Genomic DNA, 13,152 nt, shown 5'->3' on the forward strand with positions numbered 1-13,152 from the left:
TAATCCACCATTGATGCGACGTTTCGCCTGATCATTACAGGCATTCTCAAGCATAGTGTTAATTCAGAAACAGCTGACTTAAATAGGCGGCGTTACTAAACGCCGGAACACGTGACATATCATACAAAGTGTATTAAAACACATTAAACATTATTAAAAAACATAGTCAAGATATGCATTGTGTACAGTGACAATATAAAGTGCATAGTGTCAATAAAGTGCATGATTATTATAGCATCGTGCAAAGATTATCAGGGACGCTGTCAACACATGTACAAAATGTGAAGATAATCAAACAATGTATCCCCGATAGTGTGAAGCCCAGTGTCCATCAAACAGAAGAACAATCCACATGAGGCATCCAGGAAAATATTATGCAGACAATATATATGCTCTCGGACCCAACAGGTAAAGATGTGTATGTGGAGTCCGAGATTCGCGCATGCGTACAGGGGTTGTAAGTCCACGAAGTGTACATCTTCCTAAAGGGAATTCACCCAAACTCCTATGCAGCTAAAAACACACGGCTGGACTTTGACAGACCAAGCGGGACTTGTAAAGGTGATACACGGGAAGGTAGGAGGTCGGACCCAGGACATTCAGGACAAGGGGCAGGAGAACACTCAAAGTGCCACAAGGGCTAGAGTGAACCAGCCCATCTAATGTGTCCCATCCGGGATCGTGGTCCGGTCCAAAGGGTCCATATTTTCCAAAGCAGCCCAGTCACCTGCGTGTCACCGCATCCAGGAGAGTCATAAAAGCCTGCTTCGTGGTTCAATTGCTGCTGTGGAGTGAAAGAAGAGAGACAGTAAGTGTGGATAATTCAACCCGCAGCAAACAGTTAGTTGAGGAGCCTCAAGTGGTCTATGTATATAGAATTATTAGTAGACATATATTGGTAGTATGATATATAACAGTCACTGACACAGAATCAGGAGAAGACAGAAAAACGGTCCATTAAGAGACAAGACAAATCAAAGAAATACGTTCAAGGGGAAATCCTTATTTAAACCCTTTGGGTTCAGGGAACTAAGTTTGTGTATCCACTGTACTTCCCTACGTTTGAGTAGTAACTCCCTATTGCCTCCCAGGGGTAACGGTGGCACTCTGTCAATAATGGCAAATCGAAGATCATCTACTTTGTGACCAGCTTCATGAAAATGAAGGGGAACCGGGAGATCTAATTTCTTGGTACGGATGCTGGATTTATGATTATTGAGACGCAGTCTGCATTCAGTGGTAGTTTCTCCCACATAAATCAGATTGCATGGACACTGTAGTACATAAATCACAAAGTCGCTTCTGCAGGTCATAGTAAACTTGATTTTGTGTGATGTTCCAGTGGTGGGGTGAATAAACTCCCCGCCCTTGAGCATCAGAACACAATTGTCGCAGGACATGCATGGATAACATCCTGTACGGATGCTATAATAATCATGCACTTTATTGACACTATGCACTTTATATTGTCACTGTACACAATGCATATCTTGACTATGTTTTTTAATAATGTTTAATGTGTTTTAATACACTTTGTATGATATGTCACGTGTTCCGGCGTTTAGTAACGCCGCCTATTTAAGTCAGCTGTTTCTGAATTAACACTATGCTTGAGAATGCCTGTAATGATCAGGCGAAACGTCGCATCAATGGTGGATTAAAACTTTCTTTTTTCACTAATTTTTGGAGTGCTGCTTCTATCTACTACTTTTTGGCTGTGTTTAGCGAGTCTCGTCAGACCCGCTGAGAAGACGTGCACCCGATCTTTACACAGTGCCGTTCCAACCCTTTCCTTTGTCCTATGTAGTCATCTATGTAGTCAGCTTGGTTCTCTGCTTTGTCCATATAGTAAGCCTTTTCCTGGTACTGTAACTATTAGCTGCTTCTACATTGTAGAGCAGTGTAAACTGTCTGCAGACGCATGTGCAGACACTTCACAGTCAGACCCGGAAAGGCAGCCCCGGGGCACTCAGCAGACCTCGGGGCTGCCCAGAAGTGGATCGGATCCCCTGGTAATTGGCACGGGGGATCCAATCCATAGGGGGAACACCCTTACACACCATGGTCATGCTTGACCGCGGCATGTAAGGGGTTAACACTTGCGATTGGAGACAGCTGACAGCCGCTGCTTCTAGTGCCGTCTCCGTTCGTGAGCCGGTGCAAGAAGCAGGATGTTATAGCATCTCCCAGTAGTATCTACCCAGAGACGTACTATAATGTTCTAGTCCGCCAAGGGGTTAAGATATTGCTGTATGATGCTGGAAATGCAAATAGCAATAACACAGCCGGAGCTGCAAATGGTATTAACACTGGCCCTGCACTATAGTAGCCAGCAACAATAGTTTAATGCAATTCTTCAGAGTGCCCTAAAAAGGGCAACTATTTCAGATTTACATTGTTCTGTAATTAAAGCCCCCCCCCCTACTTTCATTTTTGTAAGTACCTCCCTCTCTCTGTCTCCTGTCTACTGTAGTGGCTCCTTGTACCAGGGTCACATGTCCCACCTAGCCAATTACAGCCATGTTTAAGCTGAGGCATGGCTGTGGTTGCTAAGGGGCTGCCAGCTGATTGATGGACTGTTAATTTCCATACAATAGAGGAAGTATATAGTCTGAGGCTAAAGGCTGAGCAGCGTGATCCTTATTTATAAGGATATTGCTTGATGATGCTGGAGCTGCAAATGGTATTAACACTGGCCCTACACTATAACAGGCAGATACTATAGCTTTATGAAATTCTTTAGAGTGCCCTAAAAAGGGCAGCTATTATAGATTTCCACCGTTCGCTAATCACAATGCCCCACCCCCACCTAGCTGCCCTGAAAAGGGCAATTGTTCATTTTTGATAAATCCCTCCCAAGCTCTGTCTCCTGTCTGTAATGGCATCTTGTCTGTAATGGCGCCTTGTAGCAGGGTCTCATGTCATGGCTGTGGTTGATAAGGGGCTGCAAGCTGATTGATTGGCGGTTCTTCATACAATAGAGTTGAGCAGAGTGATCCTTATTTACAACTAGAGATAGAATTGTGAAACTGTAACTTTTATTAGTGAAAACCCTTAGTGATGAGCGGAACCGAACCGCAATGTTTTCTGGACATCAGTCAGAAATTTGGGTTCAGGCTTACCTGGAAATACAGGATGAGCAGCCCAAAAATCAGCTCTTCATACCCACTGCTATCAGAGATCGCTGGTATTAACCCTTTAAATCCTGGCAGCAAAGCCATTTCCCCTTGCTGACTTTTAAATTATACTGGTGGTATTTACAGGGTTAACCTGCCAGCACTTGTTCAAGGTTTTGCCAAACTTGTCATCCCCAATCACCATATATACAATATGTGCAGAAACGTTATCACTTCCGTTCCCGCTCTTCTAGTAACTCATAAATAGTGATGAGTAAACCCATAGAATTTCTCAGCCGAACCCAAATTAAAAATTCTGTTCCAGGCCCGAAACACAACCCATCGGAAGCACTTAAATTGGATGCAAGGTTGCGCCATTTTGGGAAAGATTGGGGAATGGCAATTCTCCCCAAAATGTGGGGGATAGTGACCGACGTGTGCCGTATGAATATAAATGTAGTTGGCGACACTGATAATGGCATTTAAGCAGTTAATGCCCTGCCGATTGCAAGTGTTATTGACAGTGGATTGAGCTGGGTCGGGTAATTGGACCTGAACCGCCAAACTTTGCCACGGACCAAACCGCTACTCATAAAGAGTCACATTACACCTTTGGGGGAACCGATGAGCACATGGAAATGCTGCACTTGAAGAAAAGGGAATGGGGCTCATTTACTAAAGGTCCGAATCTCGCACTTTCGTCGGGTTTCCCAGCGATTTCCGATTTGCGCCGAATTGCCCCGGGATTTTGGCGCAAGTTACTGGATTTCAGCGCATCGGCGCCGGCTTTGACGCGGCAGGAATCAAGGGCCGTGGCCGTCGGACAACCTGACGGATTCGGAAAAAAAGCGGAATTTAAAATAGAATTTGTATTGCAAGATCAGCACTTACATGCACCAGGAAGAAGGTGAACTTCGGCGGACCTCGGCGCAGCAGCGACACCTGCTGGATATCGGGCGCACAACCTTAGTGAATCGCGCCGGACCCGAATCCTCGTTGGAGAACGCGCCATTGGATCTGGGTAAGTAAATGTGCCCCAATGTGCGAAATATACTCATCCTGGTGCATGCTGGGAGTAGCATGTGGGGCCAAAAATTGTGATAAACGATTTATAATGAAAAAGTAATCAAGTCAAGTAGGAGGACGTTACATGGCATTAGTGATGACCCAAGGCACAATGTAAAACTAATACATTGGAAAAAAGGTAAAAAAATATTTTTTATTTACTTTTTGTAGCAAACTTTTTGCCCATTTACAGATCTTCTCCCCCTCAGTGTTGGATTCTATCGGCTTCATTGTGTGTAGGTTAGGGCAGCTTACCTCTCCGTGTGGTTCCTCCATGATTGTGTCTGGAAGGAAGTTGCTCAATAAAAGTAAAGTCACGGTGAGGACACAAACGCAATAAAGAACCTGCGACATCTGTCAGATGTATCCAGAGACTCCGTATACAGCAACTGGCGGGTGGTGACAAGGTGACATCTAAAGAAACTGAGCAAAGGCAGAATTTACCTTACTCCATATTTAAAGGGAAGTTGTCACCATAAAAATACTAAAAAGTCTTCTGGCAGCATGTTATAGAGCAGGAGGCGCTGAGCAGATTGTACATAGTGTCCTATCTGCAGGCAGCATGTTATAGAGCAGGAGGCGCTGAGCAGATTGTACATAGTGTCCTATCTGCCGGCAGCATGTTATAGAGCAGGAGGAGCTGAGCAGATTGTACATAGTGTCCTATCTGCAGGCAGCATGTTATAGAGTAGGAGGAGCTGAGCAGATTGTACATAGTGTCCTATCTGCAGGCAGCATGTTATAGAGCAGGAGGAGCTGAGCAGATTGTACATAGTGTCCTATCTGCAGGCAGCATGTTATAGAGCAGGAGGAGCTGAGCAGATTGTACATAGTGTCCTATCTGCAGGCAGCATGTTATAGAACAGGGGGAGCTGAGAAGATTGTACATAGTGTCCTATCTGCAGGCAGCATGTTATAGAGCAGGGGGAGCTGAGCAGATTGTACATAGTGTCCTATCTGCAGGCAGCATGTTATAGAGCAGGAGGAGCTGAGCAGATTGTACATAGTGTCCTATCTGCAGGGAGCATGTTATAGAGCAGGAAGAGCTGAGCCGATTGTACATAGTGTCCTATCTGCAGGCAGCATGTTATAGAGTAGGAGGAGCTGAGCAGATTGTACATAGTGTCCTATCTGCAGGCAGCATGTTATAGAGTAGGAGGAGCTGAGCAGATTGTACATAGTGTCCTATCTGCAGGCAGCATGTTATAGAGCAGGAGGAGCTGAGCAGATTGTACATAGTGTCCTATCTGCAGGCAGCATGTTATAGAGCAGGAGGAGCTGAGCAGATTGTACATAGTGTCCTATCTGCAGGCAGCATGTTATAGAACAGGGGGAGCTGAGAAGATTGTACATAGTGTCCTATCTGCAGGCAGCATGTTATAGAGCAGGGGGAGCTGAGCAGATTGTACATAGTGTCCTATCTGCAGGCAGCATGTTATAGAGCAGGAGGAGCTGAGCAGATTGTACATAGTGTCCTATCTGCAGGGAGCATGTTATAGAGCAGGAAGAGCTGAGCCGATTGTACATAGTGTCCTATCTGCAGGCAGCATGTTATAGAGCAAGAGGAGCTATGCAGATTGTACATAGTGTCCTATCTGCAGGCAGCATGTTATTGAGCAGGAGGAGCTGAGCAGATTGTACATAGTGTCCTATCTGCAGGCAGCATGGTATGGAGTAGGAGGAGCGGAGCAGATTGCACATAGTGTCCAATCTGCAGGCAGCATGGTATAGAGCAGGAGGTACTGAGCAGGTTCTACATAGTGTCCTATCTGCAGACAACATGTTATAGAGCAGGAGCAGGTGAGCAGATTGTACATAGTGTCCTATCTGCAGGCAGCATGTTATGGAGCAGGAGGAGCTGAGCAGATTGTACATAGTGTCCTATCTGCAGGCAGAATGTTATAGAGCAGAAGGAGCTGAGCATATTGTACATAGTGTCCTATCTGCAGGCAGAATGTTATAGAGCAGAAGGAGCTGATCAGATTGTATATAGTTTCATATCTGCAGGGATTAGGGATCTGGCTGGATAAGTGAGGGCAGGGTTGTACTGTATGTATTGGATGGTGGCTTAGACCAGATGACATTCAGAGAACTTGTATCCAAATGAATAACCAAATTGCACTTTTCCCTTTGAGGCCGCTGCACATAGAGCACTTCCCTGAATAAATCAATAGAAAGAAATTGTTCTCTCTAATAATAACTGGACACATTTTAAATAGTAATTTTTTATTTGTGTATTTTTACACGATAAATACAAAAAAATCCAACACCAGTGACAGGGATATATAGGAGTCAGTGCTCCGCCCCCTGCCCGATCCTTACTCTTCTGTTACAACAGAAGCCAAAGCTTCCCCCAAAATTCTGATAAACCTGAAGACATCATGGAAAGAGTTGTAGAGCGGCACCGGTGCGATCCGTAGACCATTGGGCTCCCGCATATCACACTGCAAGGAAAGACAAAAAAATTAAGGGATTATTTGGAAATCAAAGGGATCAGTTGATGGAGCCCCTCATAGAGCCCCTCACTGATCAGTCTTGTACTACACCAGCAGTGTCTCTATAACATTTATACACGTTACATGAGATTCAACAATGTTACTTCCTTATAATATCATTTACATATTTTCAAAAGTTGCTTTGTTATTAAAGGGGATGAGAAAAACATGTCACTATCCATCCATCCATCCATCCATCCATTCATCCATCCATCCATCCATCCATCCATCCATTCATCCATTCATGCATTCATCCATTCATCCATTCATCCATCCATCCATCCATCCATTCATCCATTCATCCATTCATCCATCCAACCATGCATCCATTGTAGCACAGTCCCATTCACTTCAATAGATTCAACAATGTTACTTTCTTATAATATCATTTACATATTTTCAAAAGTTGCTTTGTTATTAAAGGGGATGAGAAAAACATGTCACTATTAGAGATGAGCGAACACTAAAATGCTCGGGTACTCGTTATTCGAGACGAACTTTTCCCGATGCTTGAGTGCTCGTCTCGAATAACGAACCCCATTGAAGTCAATGGGAGACTCGAGCATTTTTCAAGGGGACCAAGGCTCTGCACAGGGAAGCTTGGCCAAACACCTGGGAACCTCAGAAAAGGATGGAAACACCACGGAAATGGACAGGAAACAGCAGGGGCAGCATGCATGGATGCCTCTGAGGCTGCATAATCGCACCATTATGCCAAAATTATGGGCAACAGCATGGCCATGACAGAGTGACAGAATGAAGCTAGATAGCATCTAAAACATCCAATAATTGACCCTGACACTATAGGGGACGGCATGCAGAGGCAGCGGCAGCAGCGGCAGGCATGGCAACATACCCTAAATGGACTCAGGCTTCAAACCAATGGGTGGCAGAGAGGAACCAAAGGAGGTGAGCAAGAAGCGCTCAAATAATATCGGTACATGATAAAAGTTTGCCAGTATATTTTGTGGATTACACAGCAGGGTGGCGACAAAGTTAACATGGAAGCCATGAAAACAACCCAAAATTCTGCCTGACACAGCTCGTTTGATAAGGGGACGATGTATGGAGGCAGTGAACTAGTAGTAGATTAAAGGTGCTGCAGTTAAAACTATGTTAGTTGGATCTTGGCATGGAGCTGGCGCTCCGCTGCCAGGCGAGCTTTCGCCAATCCAAGCCCCTGTCTCTAGGCTACTCCCCAAACAGCACTTCTAAGAACCTTTTGTATAAGATCAAGTGTAGTAGCGTTCTTATAAGTTTAGGATATGCCGGGTGAGGGGAATGTAAACAGATGCGCAAGAAGCGCTGAAATAATATCCCTAAATGGTAAAAGTTTGCAAGTATATTTTGGGGATTACACAGCAGGGTGGCGACAAAGTTAACAACTTTGATGTGGAATGCCCTGTAATAGCTCTTGGGCGGTGTGCCTTTTATCGCCTAGGCTCAGCAGTTTCAGCACCGCCTGCTGTCGCTTAGCGACGGCACTGCTGCTGTGCCTAGAGCTACCGACTGATGGCGCCATGCCCACGGATGGTAATTCGGAGGAGGAGGAGGTGGAGGAGGGGTGGGAGGAGGTATAGTAGGCCTTTGAGACCTGGACCGAGGTAGGCCCCGCAATTCTCTGCGTCGGCAGTATATGACCAGCCCCAGGGTCAGACTCGGTCCCAGCCTGCACCAAGTTAAGTGTAGTAGCGTTCTTATAAGTTTGGGATATGGCGGGTGAGGGGAATGTAAACAGATGCGCAAGAAGCGCATGATGCGCATGGAGCTGGCGTTCCGCTGCCAGGCGAGCTTTCGCCAATCCAAGCCCCTGTCTCTAGGCTACTCCCCAAACAGCACTTCTAAGAACCTTTTGTATAAGATCAAGTGTAGTAGCGTTCTTATAAGTTTAGGATATGCCGGGTGAGGGGAATGTAAACAGATGCGCAAGAAGCGCTGAAATAATATCCCTAAATGGTAAAAGTTTGCCAGTATATTTTGGGGATTACACAGCAGGGTGGCGACAAAGTTAACAACTTTGATGTGGAATCCATGAAAACAACCCAAATTTCTGCCTGACACACCTCGTTTGATAAAGGGACGATGTATGGAGGCAGCTATATGGACGACTTTTGGAGGTAGCAATGGAGACAACGTGTGGAGGCTGCTATGGAGACAATTTAATTTGGATAGTGCCTGTATGTGGCAGTCCCAAACATTTTTCAAACCAGAGGAGCAGGTAGGTGGCCCTCCAGTAAAATGGGATAGATTGAGTGCCTGTATGTGGCAGTCCCAAAAATGTTTCAAACCAGAGGAGCAGGTAGGTGGCCCTCCAGTAAAATGGAATAGATTGAGTGCCTGTATGTGGCAGTCCCAAAAATTGTTCAAACCAGAGGAGCAGGTAGGTGGCCCTGCAGTAAAATGGAATAGATTGAGTGCCTGTATGTGGCAGTCCCAAAAATGTTTCAAACCAGAGGAGCAGGTAGGTGGCCCTCCAGTAAAATGGAATAGATTGAGTGCCTGTATGTGGCACTCACAAAAATTGTTTCAAACAGAGGACCGGGTAGGTGGCCCTCCAGAAAAATTAAATGCATAAAGTACTATAGGTAGAGCCAGTGGGCCCTGTCAAAAAATAGCCAGTTTCCTCTGCTTTACTGTACAAAGAGCAGGAGAAGGAGGAAAATGAGGAGGAGGAGGAGGAGTGGATAAATTATTCAGGTTGAGCTTCCTTCACCTGCTGGAGATTGGAAATTAGGAGAAATCCATGCTTTATTCATCTTGATAAGCGTCAGCCTGTCAGCGCTGTCAGTCGACAGGCGTGTACGCTTATCGGTGATGATGCCACCAGCTGCACTGAAAACCCGCTCGGACAAGACGCTAGCGGCAGGGCAGGCAAGAACCTCCAAGGCGTAGAGCGCCAGTTCGTGCCACATGTCCAGCTTTGAAACCCAGTAGTTGTAGGGAGCTGTGTGATCATTTAGGACGATGGTATGGTCAGCTACGTACTCCCTCACCATCTTTCTGTAAAGATCAGCCCTACTCTGCCGAGACTGGGGACAGGTGACAGTGTCTTGCTGGGGTGACATAAAGCTGGCAAAAGCCTTGTAAAGCGTACCCTTGCCAGTGCTGGACAAGCTGCCTGCTCGCCTACTCTCCCTCGCTACTTGTCCCGCAGAACTACGCACTCTGCCGCTAGCGCTGTCAGAAGGGAAATACTGTTTCAGCTTGTGCACCAGGGCCTGCTGGTATTCATGCATTCTCACACTCCTTTCCTCTCCAGGGATGAGAGTGGGAAGATTTTGCTTGTACCGTGGGTCCAGGAGAGTGAACACCCAGTAATCGGTGCTGGAATAAATTCTTTGAACGCGAGGGTCACGGGATAGGCAGCCTAGCATGAAATCTGCCATATGCGCCAGAGTACCAACGCGTAAGAATTCACTCCCCTCACTGGCCTGACTGTCCATTTCCTCCTCCTCCAACTCCTCCAACTCCTCTTCTTCTGCCCATACACGCTGAACAGTGAAGGACTCAACAATGGTCCCCTCTTGTGTCTCGCCAACATTCTCCTCCTCTTCCTCCTCATCCTCCTCCACCTCCACCTCCTCCGATATGCGCTGAGAAACAGACCTCAGGGTGCTTTGGCTATCAACAAGGGAATATTCTTCCCCCGTCTCTTGTGACGAGCGCAAAGCTTCCGACTTCATGCTGACCAGAGAGTTTTTCAACAGGCCAAGCAGCGGGATGGTGAGGCTGATGATGGCGGCATCGCCACTGACCATCTGTGTTGACTCCTCAAAGTTACTCAGCACCTGACAGATATCAGACATCCACGTCCACTCCTCATTGTAGACTTGAGGAAGCTGACTGACCTGACTACCAGTTCTGGTGGAAGTTGACATCTGGCAGTCTACAATCGCTCTGCGCTGCTGGTAAACTCTGGATAACATGGTCAGTGTTGAATTCCACCTCGTGGGCACGTCGCACAACAGTCGGTGAGCGGGCAGTTGGAGGCGGCGCTGCGCTGCCCTGAGAGTGGCAGCATCTGGGCTGGACTTCCTGAAATGCGCACAGATGCGGCGCACCTTCGTGAGCAAATCAGACAGATTGGGGTATGTCTTGAGGAAACGCTGCACTATCAGATTTAACACATGGGCCAGGCATGGCACATGTGTCAGTCTGCCGAGTTGCAGAGCCGCCACCAGGTTACGGCCGTTGTCACACACAACCATTCCCGGCTTGAGGTTCAGCGGTGCCAGCCACAGATCAGTCTGCGCCGTGATGCCCTGTAATAGCTCTTGGGCGGTGTGCCTTTTGTCGCCTAGGCTCAGCAGTTTGAGCACCGCCTGCTGTCGCTTAGCGACGGCACTGCTGCTGTGCCTAGAGCTACCGACTGATGGCGCCGTGCCCACGGATGGTAGTTCGGAGGAGGAGGTGGAGGAGGGGTGGGAGGAGGAGGAGGCATAGTAGGCCTGAAACACCTGGACCGAGGTAGGCCCCGCAATCCTCGGCGTCGGCAGTATATGAGCAGCCCCAGGGTCAGACTCGGTCCCAGCCTCCACCAAGTTAACCCAATGTGCCGTCAGCGATATATAGTGGCCCTGCCCGGCAGCACTCGTCCACGTGTCCGTGGTCAGGTGGACCTTGTCAGAAACGGCGTTGGTCAGGGCACGGATGATGTTGTCTGACACGTGCTGGTGCAGGGCTGGGACGGCACATCGGGAAAAGTAGTGGCGGCTGGGGACCGAATACCGAGGGGCGGCCGCCGCCATGAGGTTGCGAAAGGCCTCGGTCTCTACTAGCCTATAGGGCAGCATCTCCAGGCTAAGCAATCTGGAGATGTGCACATTAAGGGCTTGGGCGTGCTGGTGGGTTGCACTATATTTGCGTTTCCGCTCCAGCGTCTGGGGTATGGAGAGCTGAACGCTGTTGGATGCTGTGGAGGATCGTGGAGGCGACGATGGGGTTTTTGTGCCAGGGTCCTGGGCAGGGGGCTGACTAGCAGCTGACACAGGGGAAGGAGCAGTGGTGTGCACGGCCGGAGGTGAACGGGCTTGTTGCCACTGAGTGGGGTGCTTAGCATTCATATGCCTGCGCATACTGGTGGTAGTTAAGCTAGTAGTGGTGGAACCCCTGCTGAGCCTGGTTTGGCAAATGTTGCACACCACAGTCCGTCGGTCATCCGGTGTTTCCTTAAAGAACCTCCACACTTCTGAAGATCTAGCCCTCGCCGCAAGAGCCCTCACCACGGGAGCTTCACTAGTTGACAGTGGCGCTGATGCACCAGCTCTGGCCCTGCCTCTCCATCTGGCCCCACCACTGCCTCTTCCAACCTGTTCAGGTCGAGGACTCTCCTCCGTCTCAGAAGCACTGTGTTCACCCGGCCTCTCAACCCAGCTTGGGTCTGTCACCTCATCATCCTCCGATCCCTCAGTCTGCTCCCCCCTCGGACTTCCTGCCCTGACAACAACTTCCCCACTGTCTGACAACCGTGTCTCCTCATCGTCGGACACCTCTTTACACACTTCCACTACGTCAAGAAGGTCATCATCACCCACAGACTGTGACTGGTGGAAAACCTGGGCATCGGAAAATTGCTCAGCAGCAACCGGACAAGTGGTTTGTGACTGTGGGAAGGGTCCAGAAAACAGTTCCTCAGAGTATGCCGGTTCAAATGCCAAATTTTCCTGGGAGGGGGCAGACTGGGGGGGAGGAGGCTGAGGTGCAGGAGCTGGAGGAGTGGCGATTTCGGTGACATGGGTGGACTGCGTGGAAGACTGACTGGTGGTGGACAAATTGCTCGAAGCATTGTCAGCAATCCACGACATCACCTGTTCGCACTGTTCTGGCCTCAACAGTGCTCTACCACGAGTCCCAGTAACTTCAGACATGAACCTAGGGAGTGTAGCTCTGCGGCGTTCCCCTGCTCCCTCATCAGCAGGTGGTGTCTCACCCCGCCCAGGACCACGGCCTCTGACCCCTGCAGTAGTTGGACGCCCACGTCCCCGCCCTCGTCCTCTACCCCTAGCCCTCGGGTTAAACATTTTTAAAATGAGAGTTATAACTTTATTTTTTTTTTTACTTTTTTTTGTTTTTTTTTGTGTTTTTTTTTTTTTTTTTGTGTTTTTTGTTTTTTTTTGAGTTTTTAAAACCAAACAATGCTATCCTATTGCTATGGCTATTTTCTAGCCAAGTATCAAAGGAAGCACAGTACTATGCCAGATGAGATGACACTGAGTTATTGCCTAATAGAAATCCAACCCCTACTGAATTTTGCCACTTCGGCCTTTGCTATGGATATGTGCGCCACTAAGCGCAGAACACAGCGGTCGCAAGTCCCACTACAAATTGCTCAGAATTGGCAAGTACATGCACTGCAGAAACTACAGCCACCAGCAGATCAACCAGAAATCAAATATATAGAACGCTACTGTAGGCTTCAAGATCAAGAAGCTGTTTGTATTCTCCTATGGCTATTTTCTAGCCAAGTATCAAAGGAA

General features: G+C 47.8%; 1 protein-coding gene across 2 annotated transcripts in view; it reads right to left on the reverse strand.

Annotated features, from left to right (window-relative positions):
• Positions 1 to 6,423: 6,423 nt before the first annotated feature.
• KYNU (kynureninase) overlaps positions 6,424 to 13,152 on the reverse strand; it is a 107,255-nt gene continuing 100,526 nt past the window's right edge. For both annotated transcript variants that reach the window (XM_072122221.1, XM_072122222.1), the window contains exon 14: positions 6,424 to 6,625. In XM_072122221.1, coding sequence (XP_071978322.1) covers positions 6,500 to 6,625 — 126 coding nt within the window. In that variant the 3' untranslated portion in view covers positions 6,424 to 6,499. The remainder of the gene's footprint in view (positions 6,626 to 13,152) is intronic.

The sequence above is a fragment of the Engystomops pustulosus genome, chromosome 8 (assembly GCF_040894005.1).
Source record: "Engystomops pustulosus chromosome 8, aEngPut4.maternal, whole genome shotgun sequence".
NCBI lineage: Eukaryota > Metazoa > Chordata > Amphibia > Anura > Leptodactylidae > Engystomops > Engystomops pustulosus.